The sequence below is a fragment of the Pavona decussata genome, unplaced genomic scaffold (genome assembly GCF_977016875.1).
Source record: "Pavona decussata unplaced genomic scaffold, jaPavDecu1.1 SCAFFOLD_238, whole genome shotgun sequence".
In the NCBI taxonomy this organism is placed as follows: domain Eukaryota; kingdom Metazoa; phylum Cnidaria; class Anthozoa; order Scleractinia; family Agariciidae; genus Pavona; species Pavona decussata.
Window position 1 is genome coordinate 1,814,275 of NW_028145643.1, and position 25,017 is coordinate 1,839,291.

The following is a 25,017-nucleotide window of genomic DNA, read 5'->3' on the forward strand; positions in this document are numbered from 1 at the left end:
TAAAAGGAAGAGGGATGTCCACACAGCATGTGTAGGAGGACAGTGCTTGATGAATTGAAGGAAACAGGGATAGCTTAGGGATAGTGTAGGTAAGTAAGTAATCTTTATTTATACACAGTAAAATTTCATCAGGTCTAAAAAAGTACAGAAGTATAAAATGTTATGGTCAGCAGCAGTCAAAAAAGCCCAGGATCACTGGGGACACCTGATCAACCACTTGGCGTAAAGAGGTTGAGTGACATTGAGGGTAAGTAGATCATTCATAATATCTGGCATAACAAATGTCTTAGTTTGGCAAACTGGTACAATGTACCACATGTTGAGGAATAACCAAAAACAATTTAAATCAAGCTGCCAACCATCTGGACATACACCATGTAGAATTTCAAAAGCCATAGATTGTACATTGCTCAACTAAAATACATTATTTTATAATACACAAAAGTAAATCAATCAACTTGAAAGTAAAAGGCATTGCTCAGTATTTGTTTCTTTTGTTTGAATGATAAAGGTATTGATGCTGATCTCACAATTTTACTTTCTTACAATTTTTTTATAATTTCTACTGTTCTAATCACTGTTTTGATTATGTTAGTCTTCCAACATTCCTGCCAATAATAATTAATGTTTATTATTTTGGCATCATCTGCACACATACAGTCTTCATCTTGAGACATTTGCAGCCCTGCACAACCTCTATCTTGCCCAATCACCAGAGGCAATCACACAGTTTAATACTGCAACTAATAATATTTTATTACTCAAGATACATTAAAAGAGATCATACACTAAGTTTCCTTCGAGTGTTTTTGATAACAGAAACAGCTCCCTTCTACCTTGATCTGTTATACTGTTATGACTAAGGTTTAAATGAGGGAGTTCACAATTGACATGTTTAAGTGCATCACACAGGTGTGATACACCTTGATCTGTTATACTGTTAAAACTAAGTTCTAATTGAGTGAGTTTACAATTGACATGTTTTAGTGCATTACACAGATGTGATACACTTTGATCTGTTATACTGTTATGACTAAGGTTTAACTGAGTGAGTTTACAATTGACATGTTTTAGTGCATCACACAGGTCTGATACACCTTGATCTGTTATACTGTCATGTTTAAGGTCTAACTGAGTGAGTTTACAATTGACATGTTTTAGTGCATTACACAGATGTGATACACTTTGATCTGTTATACTGTTATGACTAAGGTTTAACTGAGTGAGTTTACAATTGACATGTTTTAGTGCATCACACAGGTCTGATACACCTTGATCTGTTATACTGTTAAAAATAAGGTCTAACTGAGTGAGTTTACAATTGACATGTTTTAGTGCATTACACAGATGCAATACACTTTGATCTGCTATACTGTTATCACTAAGGTCTAACTGAGTGAGTTTACAATTGACATGTTCTAGTGCATTACACAGATGCGATACACTTTGATCTGCTATACTGTTACTAACAAGGTCTAACTGAGTGAGTTTACAATTGACATGTTTTAGTGCATCACACAGGTGTGATACACTTTGATCTGTTATACAGTTACCACTAAGGTCTAACTGAGTGAGTTTACAATTGACATGTTTTAGTGCATCACACAGATGCGATACACTTTGATCTGTTATACAGTTACCACTAAGGTCTAACTGAGTGAGTTTACAATTGACATGTTTTAGTGCATCACACAGGTCTGATACACCTTGATCTGTTATATTGTTACTACTAAGGTCTAACTGAGTGAGTTTACAATTGACATGTTTTAGTGCATCACACAGGTCTGATACACCTTGATCTGTTATACTGTTATGCCTAAGGTCTAACTGAGTGAGTTTACAATTGACATGTTTTAGTGCATCACACAGGTGTGATACACCTTGATCTGTTATTCTGTTAAGACTAAGGTTTAACTGAGTGAGATTACAATTGACATGTTTCAGTGCATCACACAGGTGTGATACACCTTGATCTGTGATACTGTTATAAGTAAGGTTTAACTGAGTGAGATTACAATTGACATGTTTCAGTGCATCACACAGGTGTAATACACCCTTATCTGTGATACTGTTTTGATTAAGGTTTAACTGAGCGAGATTAGAATTGACATGTTTTAGTGCATCACACAGGTGTGATACACCTTGATCTGTGATACTGTTATAACTAAGGTCTAACAAAGTCGGTTTACCAAGATGCTTTGCAAAATATGCAATTGCTATGCAATCAACAGGTGTGACATAACAAAAAGATAAATCTATTTCATTCTTAAAAGTAGGGTTGTGTTCTAGTTCAGAAGCTGCTTTCTTTACAGTGGTGTTATTCTTGTACTCATGTAAACACTTTAACATGAGCAGAGCTTGTTTTTTTCCAGTAGAGTTTGTTGTCAATCCATCAAGGAGAATCTTGACAAAAGTGTTAAGAGCTTCATTTTCCTGACCATGGAGCAGCCCAGCCACAAACTGAATCACCACATGCCACTTTGGATCTGAAGCATTCAAGGAGATAAAATTGCAGAGGTCACTGGGTTCCATCTTAGCAATTTCTCGGGCAGCAAGGAACTCTTGGAGGGTCAAATGAATGAAACAGAAATGAGATGTATAGTTACAAGGTGACACTTCACTATCTGGTAAACGATGAAGCAAGCCACAGTTTTCCATTCCTTGCACCTCTGTTGATCCAAATAATAGCTGCATTGATTCTATCCCTGCTTTTGCCAATGATCCCACTTGGCATAAAGTTTGTTCTATGGGATCTGAGAATGCAGCATTCCCCATGAGGTAATCTTTAGTCAATGGTCTGCCTTTGTATTCTGGATGGTGCTTAAAAATAAACAATCTCAGAGCTCCCGTATACACCTCTGTTGAAGTTGTTGGTAACATACTTTCTGAATCCTGTTGATCAAGTGAAATGCACTTTTCCAAAAGAAAGCAGACAATGAAACAGTTGACTGGAATGTAGCAGAGTGATAGCAACTCTGGATTGCTGCTGATGTGCTCCCATATCTTGTTCATTGTCTCTGTGTTGTGAGCACAATGTTTCTGTACATATTCCTGTACTTTCTCTGGTGTGAATCCCATTATCTCCACTGTCCTGTCGAATTTCAGTGTTGCAACACTCTGTACAACAGTTGGTCTGCAAGTCGTTAGAATTGTGGCTCCAGAAAGCTGCTTGCCCTTCACTAATTTAACATACAAAGCAGCAAACTTCATTTCTTCTGTTGGTCCATTTCCAGCCTCTTTCCGTTCATCCTCCAAACAGCTTATGTGTTGTTTAAATTCGTCCAAGCCATCAAATATGAGAACCACTCTTTCAGGGTTATCAAGAATGTACTGAAACATGTCGCAGTCAATTTGTCTTTCTGGAATAACACGACTCAGCAATTGTTTTAGAGAGATCTTCTTCTCTGCTTCCGGTCCACAGTTGAAATGTCTAAATTCAAACAAGAAGAAATGTTTAAAATTTTTGTTGCTGTTCTGCAAGATTTCATCCTTGCTCAAGTCACGCAACAGTTTCGTACAGAGCATCGACTTTCCTACCCCTGGGCGACCAACAATAAGAATTTTCCGAGGATCTTGCGTATCTTTGTTGGGAAGAAACAACTCTTCAAGGTTCTTAATCGCAATTGATCCATGTTGAGGCCGCAAATAAATGTCATAAATTTCGTGCCTTTTTAACGAGTAATCAAATTTGTATTCTGCTCTTCCGGTGTGAATTACGAGATCAACAAACATATCATCTAAAGCTCTGTTGTTTTTGCTGTCGCTCACTGAAGCAATCAGTGGTTCCAAGTATTCCGTGTCTCCGAGAAATCGCTCTTTCAGGCGGAAAACTGAGTCACGCAGCGTCACTGGAGTTCTGCTCTTGTTGAAAAAGTGCTTCAAGCAAAATTCGGAGTCAATAGTGAACTCCTGAACTTTTTGTGCTTGCACAAGGAGGTAACACATTTCTCCAGATACAAGAAGTGCAAATAGAATGTTCACAATCCAAATTCCTTTGGCAAAGCTAGAGTAGTCAGATCCAACAAAATTGTTGCAGTCCACAGCGGATGAATCAACTCTTGTTCTGTTGAAATTTGTGTAATTTCCTGTTGGCTTTGTAGGCTTTGCTACGAATGGCGCATCACAAACAACACAAACAAATTCTGTTGGAAAGTCGGCAGTGTAAAACACAAAATTCTGTAGCACTGTAAACAGAATTCCCAGGACGAATCGTAAAACGAGATGAATGAAGTAAGAACGGAACACTTTCTTTGTAGTCACTCTTGGCCTGGGACGAGGGTTTTCAGGGTCTGGCTTCATGGCGGCTTCTATCTCATCAACCCGCGATTTGACAAAGCACCAAGAGTATGCTATACACACAACCACCAGAGGAACGAAAGACAACAGGGCAAATCCAAACAGTGGGATTGGAGAGTTGAACTGTTCGTCATATTCTCTCAGACAGTCGTCGCGGCAGTGGGATATATCGCAGCGAAATGTTCTTCGTCAACCTCGTTCCCAGGGTCTCTCTTCTTCCCGCCCCAGCGAGAGAGAGAGACCCTGGTTGAACCTTGTCACGTGACAGCACACGACAAACTTCTCCCCAGTCGGGTATACTCGCTCAATTATTTTATTCGCAAGAGTCGATCAGAGATTTTCAAGCGGGTGCGATTTTAAGCAAGCAAAATGCGAGAGATTTGGTGCAGTTTCATGCCGTCTGCAAAAATCGTATATTAAGTACAATCTAGGGAATTTCAAACGGTCAATGAAGCAGAGGTTGATCATAAACTCTACAACTCTACACTAGTTGGAACTGATTCCATGAATTGTACCAGAAATAGCATTTATTCGAGCTTAAACTGAGGTAATGAGTACATCTTTTGCTCTATAAAATGAAATTTAGTTCATAATAATTCATCACCCAAGAAAATACAAATACATTCTTCTTGTTCAGTATTCTGTTTATTTACATGTAATTTGCGAAGCACAATATTGAATATATATTTGGTCACCGATTTCCTGTGAATAAATACATTGTTTTCGATCACAATCAGCGCTCTGAGCTCAATATTTTCCGTTCAACTACGTCTTTAAGTCAAGGACATAGGGAATAAACTAAGATGAAAAGTACCTTTGAATTATATTCACACGCGGCTTGCTTCAGTCCGTTGGTATTTCTGAGCACTTCGCCTGCTCACATTCTATTGCCGAAAATTCTTGGTGTTCCATTCGGCAATACTAAAATTGATCTTCTTTCCCATTTCACCCCATTTGGAGCTCTGTTAAAAGGCGTAAAGCCAACGATACTTCTGTTCTAATCACCATGCCTGTTTAGGTTTTGACTCAAGCGTCCCCCATCGTCTGTCGGTTTCCCTCTGGCGTCCCGAAACGACTGTTTTTAAAATAATTCTTTTGGATTAACAACACTCTACCTGAGTGGAAGAAACGTGAACCTCTTTCAGGTCTCAAGTGGGTGTGCGATGTAAAAATGCTTGGTTGCAAAATCGCTTGTTGTCGTAAAGTTCGTAGCTGGCTTCTCCGTCCTTCTGAGAAAGCAACAACTACATACTTTACTACCCCTCCCTAACGGCTAATTGTGTCAAGCACCCAGATTTTGGGTGCCACGTGACCAGCTTCACCCAGGGTCTCTCTCTCTCTCGCTGGGGCGGGAAGAAGAGAGACCCTGGGAACGAGGTTGGTTCTTCGTTCGCTTGTTCTTAGCTGCCCTGTGACTGCTGCAAATGTTACTAACGCTGGGACGTGAAAAGCAGCTACAACGTAACCAAAAGAACTGAAGTACTTTGACAGCAAATACTCTTTAAAAGTATCCATTGTGGTTCCCTGCTAACGACGCGAATGATCATCCGCGCCGCAGGGTGAATAATCAGGTTGATTAGAAATCACGCTAGGTGTGGCGTTCTGGAAGTCACGTGAAAGGACCGCCCAAGTCTGGAGATGTGGGGCACTTGTTGTTTAGATTCTAAACCTTTCAAAGCTCATTTCAAATTTTAAAGCGAGTTGATGTCAAAGGAAACGAAAAATGAATATTTTATTCTCTATGAAGGTCTGAACATATTTTTGTAAAGAAAAGCTAACGAAATACCTATTCTCTTCTCCCATTATACTCCCCCATGTCCTCTCCCACACAGTCGTTTTTACGGGCCGTCGTATCACTCTCCCCCCCCCCCCCAAAAAAAAAAAACGACTGTGTGTTCAACGTTCATCTTGGAGACAAGTTGAACGGACGTTGAAAAAAATCGCAAAATCCCTTGTATTTGCTCTTACTTTTCCTTGGTACTTTCCTTCGTCGATTTTTTTTCCTGCCTCGTTTCGACTTGCGCCTCGTCCCCACTATCTTTCGCTTGGTCTCCGTGGTTGGTCAAGGCTAGAATGATGTGATGCGGATATACCTTATATTATTATAGGAAATTAACGCTCGTGTTAACTAAGGTATTGGAAATTAACGCAAATTATAGGAAAATTACTGAAGGAAAATGAAATGCAAAAAGGGATCAAGCGAAGGAATCTGACCAACATCACAGTGCCCATGTGACCGGCGGATCTCCATCCTAATAAAACAAGGCTTTTTTTCTAAATTCTAAAAATTAACGTGGCTTAAATTAACGCGAATTTTTAAAATTCTCGCTTTTCCCAGTAATAAGGCATGTGTAACCTGTAAATGCACACGTCCTTGCGGCTGTCGCTTCTCTTCGGCAGAGAGAAGTTACAGCCGTAAATTCCTCTTCAGGTCGTTTAAGGTTAAAATATAAAAGGGATCCAAAGTATCACAAATGACTCGACGAACGCTTTTACTCGAATGAAGAAGAATGGAGCTGGGACATACATACACTAAAACAATGGACTGAGGCACACCGTGACAACTTCTCACATATTTGAGCTTCATTTGTACAAAGAAACTTTTGGAACCAATGCGACCATTCGCTGTTCGAACGCATGTACGGAGAGGTCTTAACAGAACAACGTCGGTGTATTTGCAGTAGATATCGGAATCGGGAAAACACTCCCAACAGATTCAGTGCATGGGTACAGTAATGGAAGCGAACAGTGGCGTTACCTTAACTGGACATAATTTTCCGAGAACTGAAATCTCGCTTCAGCAAACAAAATTAGAATTAAATGCAAGGCTGATCGGACAGTTAAAATAATTTTATTGCCCAATATTTCGGTTAGACAATGCTAACCTTTTACAGGGGCGGCAAAAAGCTATGTAAAAATTGGAAATAAACGGTTTCAATAAAAGACGATAAAAATGAAAAGTTGCGATGTGATTGGTTGATAAACAAAGACGGTGGGTGTGGCCGTACGGCGCCATTCTTTATTTTAACCAAAGAGCCACAGGATACCCAGTCCGGAATTTTACAAACAATCTTCTTAAAAGCTATTATCCATGGCATTAACACACAAAACTACGCATACTTACTCTTCTCCACCCCCTCTGTTAGATGATACCTCAAGTTTCACTTTTAAGCTTCAAAGTTGACTGCTGCGCATGTCACAAAGTTCATTCAGCCTGTGCAAGGGGTATATGTGAAGTGATGCATAAGAATAACGCATGTTTCGTTCCTGTAAATAAAACAGAGCAGTTACGCACCTTTACTAGATTTAGTAGATTGCAACCTCTTCAGATTCACTGGAAACAATCAGTATGATTTGCTTGTCTCACGATGTAGTCCCTGGCTGTGGTCCGCAACGTATCGACCGCTTACTGCTAGTCTTCATCAGGTGATGGGGTCGACAGGTTACGCGTCACCATCGTCAGCAGACCATTGTGCCACAAGTATTAAAAGTGATTTATGTTCTTCACCCAGTTTCTCTATTGTAAATTTCAGAACAGATTTGCGCTTTCAAATACAGCATCAGACATGTTGTCCTTATCGAGACTGCTGTCATCTTCATCTTCGGGGGTGACCAAGGGGCTAGCTATTTTATTTACCAGTTCTTGAGGCATCAGATTGAGACATCAGACCACCTTATTTCAAGGATGTCACCTACAGGATAATTTATTGTGAAAACTGAATAATTTCCTGATTAGGATCGAGCGATAACCTTCTCTTTTCACAAAGTCGATTGAATTCACACAGAAGTGAACCAATGGTTTTACCTTAATATGAATCATGAAACAGATTGAACCCATTGGCGGTAACATAACATACAGTTTTATTAACGTGAAAATGCAAAACTGAATGCAAGGCTGGCATTACGGCAAAGGGCAAATTTATTTGTGGCCAATATTTCGACTAATAGAATTAGTCTTCCTCAGGGCCAGAGATATACTGAAGGAAAATATAGTAACGGCTCCTTAAATTAAAGTTTGAAAAATACTTGGAAAAAAATGATTGGCTAATACATGATATGAAGACAGCGTACTTGTAAATATGAGATAACAAAAATATAGTAACGGCCCCTAAAATTAAAGTTTGAAAAAATACATGGAAAAAATGATTGGCTAATACATGACACACACTAAAAATTAAAGTGTATTATTACACCAAAACAAGTGTAAAATCCTTGCCAGCCCCGGCAGCCTTTTTTTGGTGTGTATTTTTACACACAGTCCAACAGTGTAGTTTAACACTCAAAGGGATTGTATAATTACACGCAAAATGGTGTAACAAGGGTGTTATACTACTTTGCAAAGTGTAAAATTACACATTAAACTAGTGTAATGAAAGCGAGAAAGAAGGGTAATATTACACCAAATAATGGTGCATAACATGTTCAAACAATTATGTCAGAATCTGTGTTATTTTATACTTTGCGAGAATAAAACTACCCTCACAGAACTGTAAATTTACCCTGCTATTGGTGTAATAGTAAACTTCAAATTTGTGTATTGTGTTTCAATCTAAAAAAGTGTAAAAATACACTTTACACTGTGTGTTATTATTCCCAAAAAAAATACATATTTTTTTACACTGAAACGCGGTGTAAAATTACCCAAGAACTGGTGTAACATTACTTTGTAATTTCAGTGTAACATTTTACACTTAAAAGAAGTGTAATTTTACATTTTCCCATTTGTAATAAAACACTTTAATTTTTAGTGTGCATGAAGACAGCGTACTTGTAAATATGAGATAACAAAAATATAGAAGTGTATAATCAAGGTTCAGCGTTCGTTTTTCCTGTTAATGCCTTCTGGAGATAATGTTTTCCCTCTATAAATTAGAAAAGCCTCGCATGCCTTACGGCAGGAGGCATTGATGGTGGGTTGTAGTTCGAGAGGGGTGAGTCGCATGTCCGCAGAAGAGTGACCTGGTAAGTTGAAGTGTGTAGGGACTGCTGCTGTAGAGTTGGCGTGACGTGGATTGTTCGTCGCTTGTCTGCGTTCTGTGAACCTTTCACGGATCGTGCGTTTGGTTTCCCCTATATACTGTTTTTTACATTTTTTACATTCAATCATATATGTAAGGTTAGTAGAATTACAGGTTATATGTTGCTTTATTTGTCTTGTTTCACCGGTGTTGCTAAAAGTGTACGAAGTTCTTGCATTGTCAATGTAAGGGCAAGTGAGACATCCATGAGTGGATTTGCAGTGGAAGGTGCCAGTTGTTATCTCATATTTACAAGTACGCTGTCTTCAGATCATGTATTAGCCAATCATTTTTTTCCATGTATTTTTCAAACTTTAATTTAAGGAGCCGTTACTATATTTTCCTTCAGTATAGCTCTGGCCCTGAGGAAGACTAATTCTATTAGTCGAAATATTGGCCACAGATAAATCTGCCCTTTGCCGTAGTGCCAGCCTTACATTCAGTTTTGTATTTTCACGTTCAAGTGACGCCTGACACGAGGTCTTTCACAAGAGAGATCCGGCAAAATTACCAGCAAGTTTAATTCCAGCGTTGTATGGACCTCTGCATTCAAAAGTTTTTTATTAACGTGACTTGTCGTTCTAACGGTCAAACTGACCTTTTTTGATCCATTTAGATAGATAGATAGATAGTTTAATAATCAATACATGGCAGCCCGAAGGCTGAATTGCGTATTTACAATTAATAAAATCGATAAAAAGTACGTATAAAACTAGGTACAATAAATAAAGATATAAAAAATATGATAAAAAGGGAAACTAAGAATCTATATATATACATTATCAATACAGGATCTAATAATAAAACTATTTCTAAAACGATCTGTCTTGCATTTGGGTACGGTAAAACGCCTGTTGCACCTTAGAGTGTAACGTGACGGTCCACTAAATGGTATTAACCAGCTCTGACGGTGTTCTGGGTCCTTAATAATGGTGTCAAAAGCATTAGTGCATAGCCCCGTGATGAAATCTGCAATGGGGACAATGTTCACTAGTTCGATGGCCTCCTGGTAGGGTAGTCCTGAGCATATTATAGACATGGCCCGCTTTTCGACACGCACCAACTCGTCTTTTAGGTACTTTGGCAGGGCGTAAAAAAAGACAGGCGCTGCGTACGTAAGAACAGAGCGTATACAAGCAGTGTAAAAGGTGGACATGTCCTGCCGAGGAACTCTTGATCTCTTTAACTGCACTAAGAAATACAGACGCTTTCTTTATGACGTCACTAACATGTTCGTTCCACGTAAGGTTGCTCGATATGGTCAAACCCAGTAGTTTAGCACTAGTCACCCTCTCTAGTTCTTTACCATCTACTACGATAGACGCAAACTGGGGCTCATCTTTTGCAAAAGATATCCTGAGCTCCTTACACTTGTCGCTATTGAGTTTGACTCTGTTCTGCGTAGACCACTCGGCAACCTTGTCCGCAATCTCCTGGGCATGACTTCGTTTGCCCTTGGCAACGACTTCTGATGCGGTCGTATCGTCGACATATTTCCATACATTAGCTAAATTATCAACATCTAAATCATTTATGAGTACAAGGAATAGCCACGGGCCTAGTTTTGTTCCCTGAGGAACCCCAGAGGGCACTGAACCCCACTCGGAGTAACAGCCCTCAGATAGTTTGATCCTTTGGGAACGATTAGAAAGGAAATCTATGATCCAATTGATAATTCTTGTGGGAAGATTTAACCTACACAATTTCTCTACAAGTATTCTATGATCTATAAAGTCAAACGCTTTTTTATAATCAAAGAGAATAGTTCTAACTGTAGCGCCGTTGCCATCAGTTTCCTTGGACCAGTTGTGAAGCATGTGTATCAGTGCCTGAGTAGTTGAGGAATTGGGAACAGCCCCATATTGGCTTAAGTCGAGCTCATCTAGAACTGCAGGTTTTACGTAATCGTGAACCACGCACTCTTCTGCGACCTTCGACAGACATGGAGTAAGGGAGATAGGTCTGAGCTGTTTCTTCAGGTCTTCAACCGGCTTCACCTTAGGTAGAGGAGATACGTCCGCGAATTTCCAGATCTTCGGAAGAGACTGCTCTTTTAAGGAGAGATTGATGATTCTGCTGATTGGGAAGGACAAAAGTTCAGCATACTCCTTGAGCATCCAGTTTGGTATCTTGTCTGGACCACACGCCTTAGAGGGGTTTAACGCAGCTAATAACTTAAAAATACGCATTTCCGACTCAGGCGAGTCCTCGTCAATACGAAGTTTGGTCAGCGGCTGGGGCAAGCGATATTCTTCAAGAGGTTCAAGAAAGGCCTTGTTGATTGCGTTTGCAAGATCCTGGTCACTAAGATTTTCAATTCCTTCAATATGGATTTGACTAGAAACGTTCCCCGGGTTGGAGTTGAAACCGCACAAACGTTTGACTTCCTTCCACCAAACCATTTATTTATGGAACCAAATAAATATTGAAACAGTGAGAACAATAGTAAAATTATGTACAAGAGTTCACAAATAGTTATTGTCGAGAATATTAAGCTCCACCCCTGGGATTCCGATGCCAACGCTAATGGAAGACTTTGCCTACATGTAGTTTCTAGGACTCTCTCTTTCTTTCATCTCGGACCACGTGGTCCGTTCAGGTTCGCCTAGGTTACGTCACCGAAAAAAAGAAGAATTGACCGTGAGGGCCTGGGAAAAAGCCGTACAGGGACCAGGCAATGGAAGACTGAGGAAGTTCTACTATGGTGTCTTTCCGTCTCAATCATATTTCACTTTAATTTGGTTGTATTCATGTGCGAAGGTCTTCTGGCCCACTATAGAGTGGTTTCTGAATAGAACAAAGTTCGTGACCCACTAGAATGAATTGAAGTGCAATCTGACATGCAACTGTGATGTGACGGATATAACTGCGACGAGACAGTCGTAGAGGCTCACTCTTGACCCCAGAGCCTTCTCTTTTGCGCAAGCCAAAAGGCTCTGGGGACGAGAATGCAGAGGCTCTAACAGGAGTGGAGAAAGCAAGCTCTCCGGCTTGTTCCGCGGGAAAATCCATGTGGCTGATGAGTTCGATCAACTTTCGCAGTATTTACTTGTATTCCCATGGAAAACCATTCACCTGTCGGTAACACAGCACATGCCATGATACATGTATAGATGGTTTGCAACCAATCCCTAGAGATCCAAAAGACAATGGTCTGGTAGCCATGTTGGATGACAGAACCTTTTGTTTTGTCATCCCCCATGGCCGCCATACCGTCTCCAGGGATTGGTTGCAAACCACCTTTACATGGTTTGTTCAAGTTTAAAATAACCAACAAGTCACACATACCAATAAAATGAAAAGAAAAAAGCCAATCCTGAACGTAGTTACAAGAGGACATTACCCTGAAACAAGAACCAAGAGGTCAAGCCAGTAAAATGATTTCCAGGATCGAAATTTAACCTTGACCTTAACAAGACGAAATGACATTTCTTGAAATGATAGCTCATTTTTATTTTGTAGTATGTGTAACTTGTTTTGTGTGTTGGTCGAAAAATTCTGAGGCAGTTACGGTAATCTCTTCAGTGTCTCCTTGCCTATTCGTGTAACCAAAAATTTGATAGTTATGATGCTGCACAAATGTTACATGGCAAATGCATTCAAATGATGTAATTAGCTTATGCTATGAGTGCGCGTGCTTTTCTCAGTCTTGTTGCTGAATGCCCAATCACAAACATATGACAAAAGGTATGAAACACTGAACGCAAGCGGTTAGGACAAGTGAACTGTGCAACGTGCTAATTACTGTTCATTGGCTGAGCATTTTGTGAACCTTGACCCGTCCACTAAGGATGATCACTGACGAACTATCAGTAGACTTGACTGAGTTAAACTACAGTAAAAACCCGCGTATAAGAACCTGCAGGTTCTTATATAAATGGTACTTAAAGCAAATCTAGGCTACCAAGGTCTTTAAAATAGGTTCTTATATTTTCATATGAAACTAATTTAAATATATCATAAATATCATCTCATAATACAATATAAATCATTTATGCCATAATGCATAAAGGCAGTACACTGCAGGCATGTCCTTAACAAAACATATGCTAAAACAAACACGTAGTCAGTTCTCTGAAATGCCATTTCAAAGTTGATACCAAGAAAATCTTGGGACAAATCAGGAGACAGATACAGTACATTCATAACCAATCCCAAGCAATCCACCTACAGTATTGCCTTTTTTGGAGTTCTCAGCTCTGTGACGCTCTCATAAGCAATGAGGAGAAATGAACACAAAATTTAAAACTGTATGGCTCTAGCCCAGCGGGTCACAGAAAGCCGGCTCAACAAGATAAAAAAAAAAATGCTCATTGTTCATATATATCTATCAGCCACAAGCAAAAACAATTGATATGCTGTATCTCAAAGGATCTATCACTTTAAATGATCTCACATTGACTTGAGAAGCTGAAGCATTACCCATTGGGAACTTACTTTGTTTTGATACTTTGCCATTATTTATTGGGATATACTTTTATGTTTTATATTTAATATTTTGTGATTCTCACAGAGTCGGAGATGGTCAGAAACCTTTCTTTGATACAAGAAGAGTACTATTCTTGCCAATACTTGAGGAATTATTTGAATGGTAAACACAATAGACATACAACACAGTACTTTAGCTTGAAAGAAAAAAAATGTTATGTCAAGTTACTTTTAAATATAATCAGACGATGATCTTAATTCAGCAGTTTCTACCTATACACTTTTATAGCAACTCCACGGATATGAATCTAACTTAAAATTTTAGCCTTAATAAGTTCTTATGTGGAGGGAGCTTAAAATAAAAAATTTAGCCTAAAAGGTTCTTAAAACCTAGGTTCTTTTACGCGGGTTTTTACTGTATTTTAATCAGTCTATTCGCTTTACAACGCATGTGTAGAAGCTACTCTTTCCCTCGCTGAGCGGAATAAAGGCAATCCTAACTTTTATCTCACTAAACCGATAATTCTCATTGGTCGTTGCTAAGCACTAATCAAAAAAGGTCATTTTATGTTATGCAAACAAAATACTACTTAGCGTCCTTTCAAAACAATAGCTGTCACTTGGCTGGACAAAATGTCTGGGTCTTCGACAAGCAAAATAATTTGTATTGTAGATTTTATTTTGAATTTGTATCACAGTATAAAGGAAAATGAGTTGCACGGCTCACCTATCAGAGAGTGTTGGTACAAGTGTGGACTAGGGGATATCCGGGGTGTGTCAGTTAAGGTAAAGTCTTAAATATTGGTTGAACATCTAAATCTGACAAGATATTAATCCCTTCCGTGTGTAGTTCTTCACTTGTTTTGGCTAATCTGATACTTGCTCAACTTCTACAATGGAGGACTAAACTGCAACCCTACATTCCCATTTCCTTTTTTTCTCGCTTTCCTACCAAGAAAGGGATCTACCATGAACTGGCGGAAACTGTTACGAGACAAGCTTCTGTAACGCTGGGGCTCCCAGAACATTTTAGTTCTCATTAAGGCCAATGATAATCGAAAAAGTGAATAATTATTTCAATAAACAGTGCAAAGACATGTATAGCGTACATAAAAAAGAAAGGTAATCAAACCCACTCCTCCTCGGTTACTTGATGGCGGGCTTGAACTGGTCGAGCGTGATAAACACTACAACATTGGGACAATCACATTGACAATGAAGCTTTATTTTTCTCAAACCGGCAGCCATTGATGAACTTTTCTGTTTATTCAATAAGACTAAGACCGTTTACAAGTGTATTTGTCAAAGGCTTTATTTCTAAAGACCTCTGTCAAAACCTGTAAGGCAAACATTTCATATAACCAATAGTCTTCTTGTTTGCAATATGTTACTTGTAGGTTAGTAGAACTATCCTTAGTGAAAAGCATTTACCTCTATCTCATCACAAGAAATTTTAGCGACGTCCCATTTTGCGATTTTCTCGATATCTTTTCTGCTAAATTGAAGAAAAGAAACAAAAAGTATCGCAGTTCGAAAAACGTCCTAAATTCACGAGGTTGTGTTTAATCTATCGCCAATCAGTGCAAACTTGATTTCCTGTGATGAGGAAGAAGCCGAAAATTTAAGAAAACTGTCCAAATATCCCGGCTTCCAGATTTGCGAAATTAATCGGCCAGGAAAATTTATGAGGCGTAACGCCTGGTGTATTGTAACAGGTAAAATCATTATATTAAATTTTTCTCGTAAAAGTGTTTGTAAAAAGAAAATAAAAAAATCTACAACTTAATTTTTATTGATCTCATAAAAATAACGTCTGTCAATTGTGGGTTAAGCATCCGCTTAATTAAATTGCGATTTACAAATGCAACATTCATTTTCTGATATACGGGTTTGAACTGTTTACAGTTGAAACACTTTATTTTACAGTGCGTTTTTTTTTTTAGTAGTTTTAATCCATTGTCGCGAATGACAACCCATCCGGGAAAAAGAAGAAACCAAGGTCCTTTACTGAAGTAATTATGAACATGAGAAACAACATGTGGGCCAAAATCACCTGGCTCTGGTTTAGCATCTGATTGGGCGAGAAAATAAACCCGCCAAAACCCCACAGGCTCAATAATTTAATGGCCAAAGTAGGCAGGCATAAATAGTGTTAATAGCGGCCAACAAACTGTTCGGCTGTTAACAAAATTGTCATAGAAATGTGTTGTCGAGAATTTTAACGAAAGACACATCTCACAATAAGGGAATTCCGATGTTGGTGACTAAAAAAATGTTAAACAAAAGCTGGTTTATAAAGAAAAGTCCCAAAAAAATTTTCACCACTAAAAATAAATATCTATATAAAAAAGGTCATGACATTTTTGGAACTTAGAGAAAGTTCGCTTTCTTGATCTGTTTTAGTTTTTCTCCTTTTTTGTTTTTGTTTTTGTTTTTGTCGTTGTTTTTCAAACGAAAGCAATGCGGGGGTCAGTTGTAGTGTGTTTAATATTAAAAATATAAAAGAAAATCTTAATATTTAAATATGGTACTACCACGTAACGTCCTCTGAAGACGTAAGGGTGCTCGATTATTTCTTCTGTAGTCGTTTTGTCTTTAATTCTTATTTCGAAAACTAAGATCTATGAGAAGAGATGCATAGACAGATGACATGACCAGTACACCCTGCTTGAAAGGGGGGGGGGGGGGGAGGGAGGGGTGAGGGGTACTCCTGTTCAAAACTGACACCGTTGTATGTCGTTCAATTCCTTGATAGTTTTGGTACCAAATAAGGTTTGCGGTGCCATTATTAGGTTATGAATAAGATCGAGATTTGTAACAACGCTTCCTAAACCGATCAAAAGTGAAACGTTTTGCTTTTGCATCTCCTACAGTTAGAAATGAATTGGATCGACACTCTTTAAACGGCATTCTGGCACCGTAAGTCGCTTCTTCAAAATTTCTTAAAGGTTCACAGTCACTTCGTATTACCTTCCACCCTTTCCTCGATTCGGTATTGTCTCTATATGGGTAAAGAATAGAATAATTGGGTTATACTCAGAAAAATTACCCTGTGCTGGCTTAAATTCGCTATACCCTCATCAGTATAGAATCTCTTCACAAGGAAACGAAGTGGCTGGCCAAATGTCTTTCATATCACATTCCTATCTTCTAAATGATAACGAAAACCACGAGTCGGTATTAGATTAAATAAAGTGTCGAAATATTTCCCACCAACAGCAATGGCGGAGTGTACAATATTATAATGAAAGTATGAGAGCTTCCTAGCTGACAACACTACTTTTTCTGTCCTCACTTTCTACTCCGAGTTCTTCTGGTGTGCGCGCACTTGTGTCACTTGAGACGTTTTCACGCCGGTTGGCCAAACAGTTGAACACGATTATTACGAAAGTCTGCGACGACTATATTCCCCTCAGGAGTCAGTGCGAGACCATGAGGATCGTTCAACTGCCCGTCACCATCCCCCTTAGTACCAAACTTTGTGATAAAGCGGCCTTCACTAGAGAAGACTTGAATGCGATGATTGTCTCTGTCAGCGACTATGATGCTACCATCATGACTCACGGCCACCCCTGTGGGGCGCATTAATTCCCCATCCTGACTACCCTTGCGGCCAAAATTGAACATAAATCGGCCGCGAGGATCAAATACCTGAAAATAGAACGTAGTTATACTGGTTTAGCGGTTATTATCTGACTGGTGTTCTTGAATTGTACTGCGTCACTCCTAAAAGTTGGTCAACATAGCATCACAGAAGTCAGACCGTACAGTAGAATGGGGAGGAAAACTTGCGTTACTGTTTAATTGTGCACAATATTGCACCTTGTGTCCGTAACTGCTATGCATGGAACAAAAAATCTCCTATTAGGCTATCAACTTGCTTTTTCAGATTGGAAAAATGGCATCTAGTGTCATAGCGCTTTCTGGTTTTGTCATTTTTTAACGTGCGCTGGCCTGGAGTGAGATTTGCATTTTCGACATGTCACTACGCAGTCCAGCCTTTAATTCTTATGGCCAATTATTTAAACAGTCTAACTTAGGCCGCGGCTTAAGAAATCAGTGAGGCCTCCAAATCTCTTTATAAGAGGTATGTTTTAAGTAGATAAATAGTTTTCTAGTCTGGGATGCAAGACTTCTCGTTACCGTAGGCAGTAGACAGTGTTTAGATATGATTGTTGGCAAAATTGAAAATGGCCTAGAAGGTGGTTTTGTTTAAACACCGTCTAAACTGTCTTTTAATAACTGACCCTTAGGGTTTCTCGACGTAAACGAGGTAAGAACTCCTAATCAAAAATTCTTTTGGTGTGTCTAGCTCTTAAAGATTGTCCACAAACTAGAACGCCTATTTTTAAACTTAGCACACTGTAAACTGAAGGTACACAGACAAGGCAGGCAGCGTGGTCGAGTGGTTAGGGCGCCGGACTTGAAATCCGGTGGTCCTGGGTTCAAGTCCCGCCCTGACCGATAGCTGGAGTTGTTTCTCGGTAGCCCCGAGTTCAACTCCTCGGACGCGCTTGTAAATAGCCAGCTGGTCTGCCTCCTGCCAGTTGGGATTTTTAACTGTTATTTTCAATTTGTATTATTTTATTATATTAGTTTAATGCTCGGTCCCACTAGCACTTGTGCTATAAACACTGCCGAAGGTAAATAAAGGTGATTTATTTATTTATTATTTATTATTTATTATTTATTATTTATACTTACCTGAATACGATGACTGTGCATGTCAGACACAATGATGTGTCCCTGAGAATTGACTGCCACATAACAAGGGTAATTCAGTTCACCATTGCCATCACCAAATGAACCAAACTTAAATGACTGGCCTGAAAAGAAAAAAGTTTAAAATTTCATATTACAGCAAACGAAAAATAGAAAAATGGAGATAATGTTTTTGTTTGTGAGCCAATTGAGAGAGATCAGAGGAAAAATGTTAACCTGTGTCCAATGAAATGACGTGAATACAGCGATTTGCTGAGTCAGCAACAATGATTCTTCTGTTGGCGTCCACCGCCAGCGTGGAGGCCTTCAGATCTGGGACGTTGAACTTGTGAAGGAACATTCCATCTCGGTCAAATATCTGGAGAGTAATAAAGAATGATCTTGTTTACAGAGAAATGGGTCAAACAAATCATGGAGGAGAAACCATTCAACACAAACTTGATGTTTCAAAACAATGAAAGAGCAAAACCACCAATCAAGCCGTAAGAAACGTCCGCGATCTTGAAGTTTTTAAAATCAGTCAAACGTTCGGCTTTGAGATTCCATATTGTTCGTTAATTGGTTCGTCTTTCAGTTTGAACATGTTGAAATTGTCCTTTGTATTACAAAAATGCAATATTCTCTTGTTTATAGTTATTGTAACACCGTTATATAGGGCGGTTTTCATTTGAGTTTCGTAAAACGAAAACCAAAGTTATTACTTTGCACAACAGACGCAAACAGCGCAATAAGCCAGTCAGAATTCAAATTAAGAAAAAGGCGCGAGTTTGGAAATCACAGTAAGTGGTAAAACAAAACTGAAGCAAAATGACAATTACTTTCAGCGCTTGAGTGAAAACCTCTCCATCGTGTTCGTACACTGTACCTGTATTCTGCTTCCAAGTCTTTCGCAAACAACAATTCGTCCATCAGGATCCACTCCCACCCCTGTGGGGCACTGGAACTGTCCACTACCCTCGCCCTTGCGTCCAAACTGGAACATGAAGCCGCCGTTCTGATTGAACACTTGTACCCTATGGTTGTGACAATCCGTGATGATTATATGACCTTCATCATCAACAGCCACGCCGAATATGCCATTGAACTCGGCTATCTCGGTTCCCTTCTTGCCAAATTTGAGATAAGCTTCACCAGTGTTGACAACATTTACTTTGAAAGGGCTTCCTTGGATATGCTTGTCTCGGACTGTCACTGAAACCTGAAAATAAAACAATAAAATGAAACAATTTTGGCACTCTTTGTTTGCTGATTAGGTCAGCATAATTTCAGCCTTCTTTGTGTTAAGAACCGTAACTATGGAGGAAAAACGACTTCCCAAACGAAACTAAATCTGTAGCCTGATCCCAGAGATTTTGTTGCTTTTCTTCTTTTCTATAAAACAAAATTGTAGCCAACGATATCGATTCGCAAGTTACTTCTTAATTTAGTTTCATCTGAGCAAAAAGAAAGAAAAAACAACTATTTTGAGTCCAGGGTATAGAATCCGTTTCTTGTGATATTCTATTTTACCAGGAGCTCATTAGTCGGAGCAAACAAGTTCCATACTAAGCCTATCTCACGGCCGGCTTTCACACACAGATTGGTTTAATGTTAGATAGATTTTGAGCGTGATGTTACACGGGATGCTTTTTAACGCAACATTGCTGCCTTCAAAGTTGTTATCTTGTAACAGCGCAACGCGTTTCCGTGATAAAATGTTGCATTAAAAGTTGTCCGCGCCTTATGTTGCGTTAAAAATCGTCGAGAAAAGTTGTCTCGTGTAACATCATCTGTAGATTATTATTTCCCACAAATTCCAAATTCTCAAATTCCGTCCCCGTTAAAATTACACAAAGCTTGTGATTGGCTTAGCAAGGCTCTCATGGGATTCTATTTCTGTGAGACTCCAGTCTAAAAATAGATAGGTTTATGGAAACACAGTGACACGAATATATAGCAGTGGTTCTCTTTAGGTGACGGGCTCCTGTATTTACTATATGTTTGGTTTACGGGATTCCGCCACACTCACAGAGCTTAGAAAACCTTCAGATTCTTGTTCTGACATCTTAGGTAAGATGGATGTTATAAAAAATTCTTGTGTCTGTGGAAAACGAGAGCAACTATAGTAGAAGAGCGAAAAATAGGTGAGGTGACTTACTTTATGCATCCCAGCGCTTGTCGGGCTGTAAGTTACGCCGTAGGAACCATTTCTGTTGTCTTCAACCTTTCGGGGGTCACACAAAAGAGAGAAAAACTTGGTTAGAAAGAACACAACAAAAGAACTGAATCCATACAATTAACGTGATGTTCGATTTTCATTATCATATTAATCATGAGATAGATATATAATCCAGAAACAACCGATCCGATTTTGTTAGAAGCACATTTGACTTTTTGGGATGGATTCAAGGATAGGGTTGAAAAGGCAGTAATCCCTCTTTGCCTAATTAAAACTTAAAAATACAGTCTACACTTTCAGGAATTACAAGAGTCTCTGGCGCGTGTACTTAACATATCCCAATCTGCGAACCCTTTGGTGAAATGATCTTGCTCGATTAGATTTAAAACAGCTAACTCTTAACAGGGCTTCCACTCAACTCTGGTTTTTGAGATGTTAATGTCGCTAACAATTACGACTACTCTGACTTGTAGAGCGGTTTTCAATTGCGTCTCGAAAGAAATTCGTGTCTGCTTTCAGTGGTTTTGCTTCGATATGTTCTATGATTTGTTTGCAAAATTCGCGCCAATTTCTCAACCAATGAGAAGAAAACCAAAAGCAATCGTGGCGCGAACACGTTTTCCCGCGCTTGGCGCCGATTACATTTATTTTCCTGGACTTCTGATTGGCCCATGGCGTTGGTCGTGTCTCTTCTGATTGGTCACAGTAATTACTTTGGCCTTGGCTTTTACGACGCTTAAATGAAAACTGCTTCAAGTCCAAACCATGTACTCAACCATCTAGGAGTTTACTGTTTACCCCCAATCACCTTCCTCCCCCCACCCCCCCCCCCCCTCCCCCACCAAAAAGGGCAGTTTAAACACGTACATACTTCTAGTTAAAAATTTGGATCTACAAGAATACAATGTAGCAAAAATCGTAAAGAGAGTAGGGGTACATCACATAAAACAACTGTAGCCCATGACCAAAGACGACTCTGACTTATTCAGTCTCACCGAATTCGGTGACCTGATAGAGATGTTTATATCCGACCTTGATCTCAATTTTCGTCAAGTGACTCATTCGCCAGCACAGTTTCTATTTCGCTAGCTGAATTGGTTGTCTCTAACTTGGCTCGATTTCGTGATTTAAAGCGGGATCCTAGGATAGTCCATTCTCCCGGAATTATTCTAAAAAGAATGATCAATTTGGACGTAAGTAGTTTCAAAGGTGCGTTTTCCTGGTCATGAGCTCAGTGGAATATAAAATTAAATAAGACTACAGGATATCGAAGACAAAAATGAATATTACAAGGTGCTTTTGACATACAACAAGTACTGTGCGGGTGAAAAAAGTGGCCTCCAACGAAACAATTGTCGGTTCATCACGCAGGAAAAATTTCGCGACAATAGCGCCGGATAGTGTGGCCACTGTGTGCAAAACACAAAACATATTGACTTGAGAAACATCGCCAAACAAGCTGACATGACTGACAAAAGCCAAGAAACATTGAAATTATCTTTCGCATGAATTATCACTGTGCATGCCATGTGAATCTGAAATTAAATGCTAACATTTTGTGAGTTGTACTGGCGCGTGAGGGCATGTGATGCGGCAGAGCCTGGGTAGGAGCCAAGCGGTCTTACTTCTGCAGGCACTGTTCTCCCGTCTGAAGTGTACACATCAACCAATACATCTTCACCGCCGCCAGTGCACTGGGCCCCACTGTGGTCACTAAACATATCATAACATGGTTAAACATCACCAAGGGCTTATTGTGTGCTCTCTTGCATTCACATAATTAACAGTTATTCTACAAGCGCGCGTTGGATATGATATGATATGATCTGAGATAGTCAATGAGGCACGTAGCACCGAGTTGGCTATAATCATCTCATATTCAACAAATGCGAGTGGAATAATTGTTTTATTAAAAAACAATCAATCTTTGCTAGACAATCTTTGCTAGACCCTGCTGATTTCGCTTTGGAAGAACAACCACAAGCTAATTTATTTCTCAGGCATGGTATAATGGCTCATATACCATGGCCGCTAAGCCAATCAAATTCCTAAAGTTGCATTTTGGCTGGGTAAAAATCACCTTTGAATATCTGAAAATAATCTTGACCGGTTTTTTTGTCCATAATAAAAAAATACAACACAATCATTCCTGGTTTATATAAGTTATGGTGACACTATTGAAAGTTTGGAAGAAATCAGCATTTCTTGTTCAATTCTTTCAAAGTTGACCTAACCAAAATTCTATGGAAACAAGAGAAAGTTTTTTTATTTCTTAATTAGACGATGTTCCTTTAGTTCACAACGACACCCTCTTTGAGGTCGGCATCAGTTCTTACATTACGTATACTGAATTAAAATCCTACTGTGGAAAGAACTTTCCACTTGCCATAATACCGGAGCCTTGCTTATTTTTAATTAGAGGTGTGTACTTGGAAAAAGTCCGATGATGTTTTAATCTCTCAGGGTGCTTACACTATTGATCAGGTTTATTATAAATGTGAGGCTAACAAGGACAGTAAATTTTACTCTATCCAACGACAATTTCCTGCAGTCTGTTTGCCAAAATCAAATAATTATTGCTATCGTTTATATTTGCACCTTACCGAGTAAGAACAGTGAATTTGGATTTCTTTCCCTTGGTATTGCATTTCATATCATCAGGCACTGTACACATAGAAGGAAACGCATTGCTTGTTTTAATATGCCCAAGGTTCTCCAAAGCCTTAAGCACCTCGTCCTGATTGGCCGAAAAGTAGATGACATCATTTTCCTCTGGATCGCCTTGAAACTTAGCGGAGATGAGTTCGTTAAGTCGGTCACAGAGCTGTTTCTTTATGACAAGGATTTCTACCGAATTTCCATGCCTCAAAACCTCCTCTAAAACGGGAAAAAGAAACAGAAGAATGTTGTCAGGAAGAGACATCGTTTCATGCCACCGGCCTTGCGGTATCAAACGTTCAACTCGTTGACTATCTGAGCGCGGTCAAGGCAATAAGATGCACAATGTTTGTGTTTTTGTTTTCTTTAAAGCGGTGGATACTCTCGATGAGGACTTGTGTGCTCGTGCTTCCACTAGTGTTTCCCTTATTTTGCTGAAACTGTTAGACGTGTTTGAATGATGCCTCAAAAACAGGAACGTTTGTAATACAGAACATAACAGCACTTTTTTTTCACTGATAATTCGATAAACACGTATTGTGGACCCATTACATAGAACAGGCTTTTCCGAGTTGCTTTGCATCTCATTATGATAGCGAGGTTAAGTGCACACCTTATCATAGGAAATTAACGCATCTTGAAATCAACGCGAATTTTAAAAATTAGCGTAAATTGAAGTCGCGTTAATTTTTGTTACGTTAATTTCCGCGTCATTAATTAAGTGGCGCGTTAATTTCCGCGACCTTAATTTCCATTATTTTCGCCCCAAGTTCTCGATACACTCCAGAAAGGAAAAAGCATTCTTTTATCACGTTGGAGATCCGCCAGACACTGTGAAGAACGTTCGAAGTGGCCAGATTCCTTTGCTTAACCCCTACGTTTAGAGTCAATTCCACGAACATTGTTGCATTCTAGATTTTTTCACTTACTGTTAAAATAAATTTGTTCCTGTTGTCTAAACAAGTTCTGTTTCTTTGTGTAAGTCGCGTTAATTTCCATCATTTTGAATTTTTAGCACTCCTTTCGCGTTAATTTCCGTTATTGGGAAGTAATTTCTCTTTCAGTTCGCGTTAATTTCCAATACCCTAATAAACACAAGCGTTAATTCCAATAATAAGGTAGTTTTTGTTATGAATATTAGTTTTCACTCATATACAAACTAAACTAATTTTGAGAATTATGTATTATTCAGTAAATGACACAGGCATACTCGGAAAAAAATCCGAGTGCTCATATCAGGAGTCGAACCTAAGACCTTCCGATTACTAGTTCGGATGCTCTACCACTAAACTACAGGAGACTCGTGGGAGCTAAGGCCATTAAACTAGGTTCATGAGACAAACATCCTGATTGGAATCTCAAGTGTGGCATACGCGCAATGGAATAAATGTGATGGAATATTTTAAGCCTGGGCGCAGTTGTTCGAAAGCCGATTAAGGTAATCCTGGGTTAACGTGCAGTTTGATTCAAGTTTAATTACTGATCAATAAATATTTTTCCAAAAGACTTTTGCCCTTCAGTTTTGGCTAAGACTTTTCTTTACCTTATGCTAAAAATCAGCTTTTAAAAATATTTTAACGAGCCAGATATACAAACCTCGGTTAACTTTTAATCGGGGATTAACGTTAAGCGTCTTTCGAACAACTGGGCCCTGGTGAATAAATGAGAGTTTATTCACCAGGCTTAAAATATTCCATCACATTTATTCCAAAACTAATTTTCATATGAACAGTCTTA

At 39.1% G+C, this 25,017-nt stretch overlaps 2 protein-coding genes across 5 annotated transcripts in view; both read right to left on the reverse strand.

The window, feature by feature from the left end:
• Nucleotides 1–81: 81 nt before the first annotated feature.
• LOC146457715 (uncharacterized) lies at nucleotides 82–5,913 on the reverse strand. The gene is made up of 3 exons (XM_085091710.1): nucleotides 5,566–5,913; nucleotides 5,188–5,258; nucleotides 82–4,480 (listed from the first exon to the last, which is right to left on the reverse strand). Exons 1-3 carry the CDS (start codon nucleotides 5,809–5,811, stop codon nucleotides 772–774), a joined length of 4,026 nt encoding a protein of 1,341 aa, XP_084947836.1. The 5' UTR covers nucleotides 5,812–5,913; the 3' UTR covers nucleotides 82–771.
• Nucleotides 5,914–14,946: 9,033 nt separating this feature from the next.
• Nucleotides 14,947–25,017, reverse strand: part of LOC146457716 (E3 ubiquitin-protein ligase TRIM45-like) — a 29,259-nt gene continuing 19,188 nt past the window's right edge. For 3 of the 4 annotated variants that reach the window (XM_085091672.1, XM_085091674.1, XM_085091675.1), the window contains 7 exons: nucleotides 23,226–23,499; nucleotides 22,176–22,335; nucleotides 20,602–20,667; nucleotides 19,330–19,662; nucleotides 18,681–18,822; nucleotides 18,447–18,568; nucleotides 14,947–17,393 (listed from right to left, as the gene is read on the reverse strand). In XM_085091672.1, the coding sequence (XP_084947798.1) occupies nucleotides 17,091–17,393; nucleotides 18,447–18,568; nucleotides 18,681–18,822; nucleotides 19,330–19,662; nucleotides 20,602–20,667; nucleotides 22,176–22,335; nucleotides 23,226–23,499 (1,400 nt within the window). In that variant the 3' untranslated portion in view covers nucleotides 14,947–17,090. The remainder of the gene's footprint in view (nucleotides 17,394–18,446; nucleotides 18,569–18,680; nucleotides 18,823–19,329; nucleotides 19,663–20,601; nucleotides 20,668–22,175; nucleotides 22,336–23,225; nucleotides 23,500–25,017) is intronic. The other variant, XM_085091673.1, reaches the window with a different exon arrangement.

Bases quoted from the DNA above. Each gene is read 5' to 3' on its own strand.
- LOC146457715 (XM_085091710.1), bottom strand. From the start codon at position 5,811: ATGGATACTTTTAAAGAGTATTTGCTGTCAAAGTACTTCAGTTCTTTT. The intron at 5,259-5,565 runs TAGGGAGGGGTA...GCCTTTTAACAG, and splicing joins TGCTTGACACAATTAGCCGT to AGCTCCAAATGGGGTGAAAT. The intron at 4,481-5,187 runs GCAATAGAATGT...AGGTTGACGAAG, and splicing joins TGGAACACCAAGAATTTTCG to AACATTTCGCTGCGATATAT.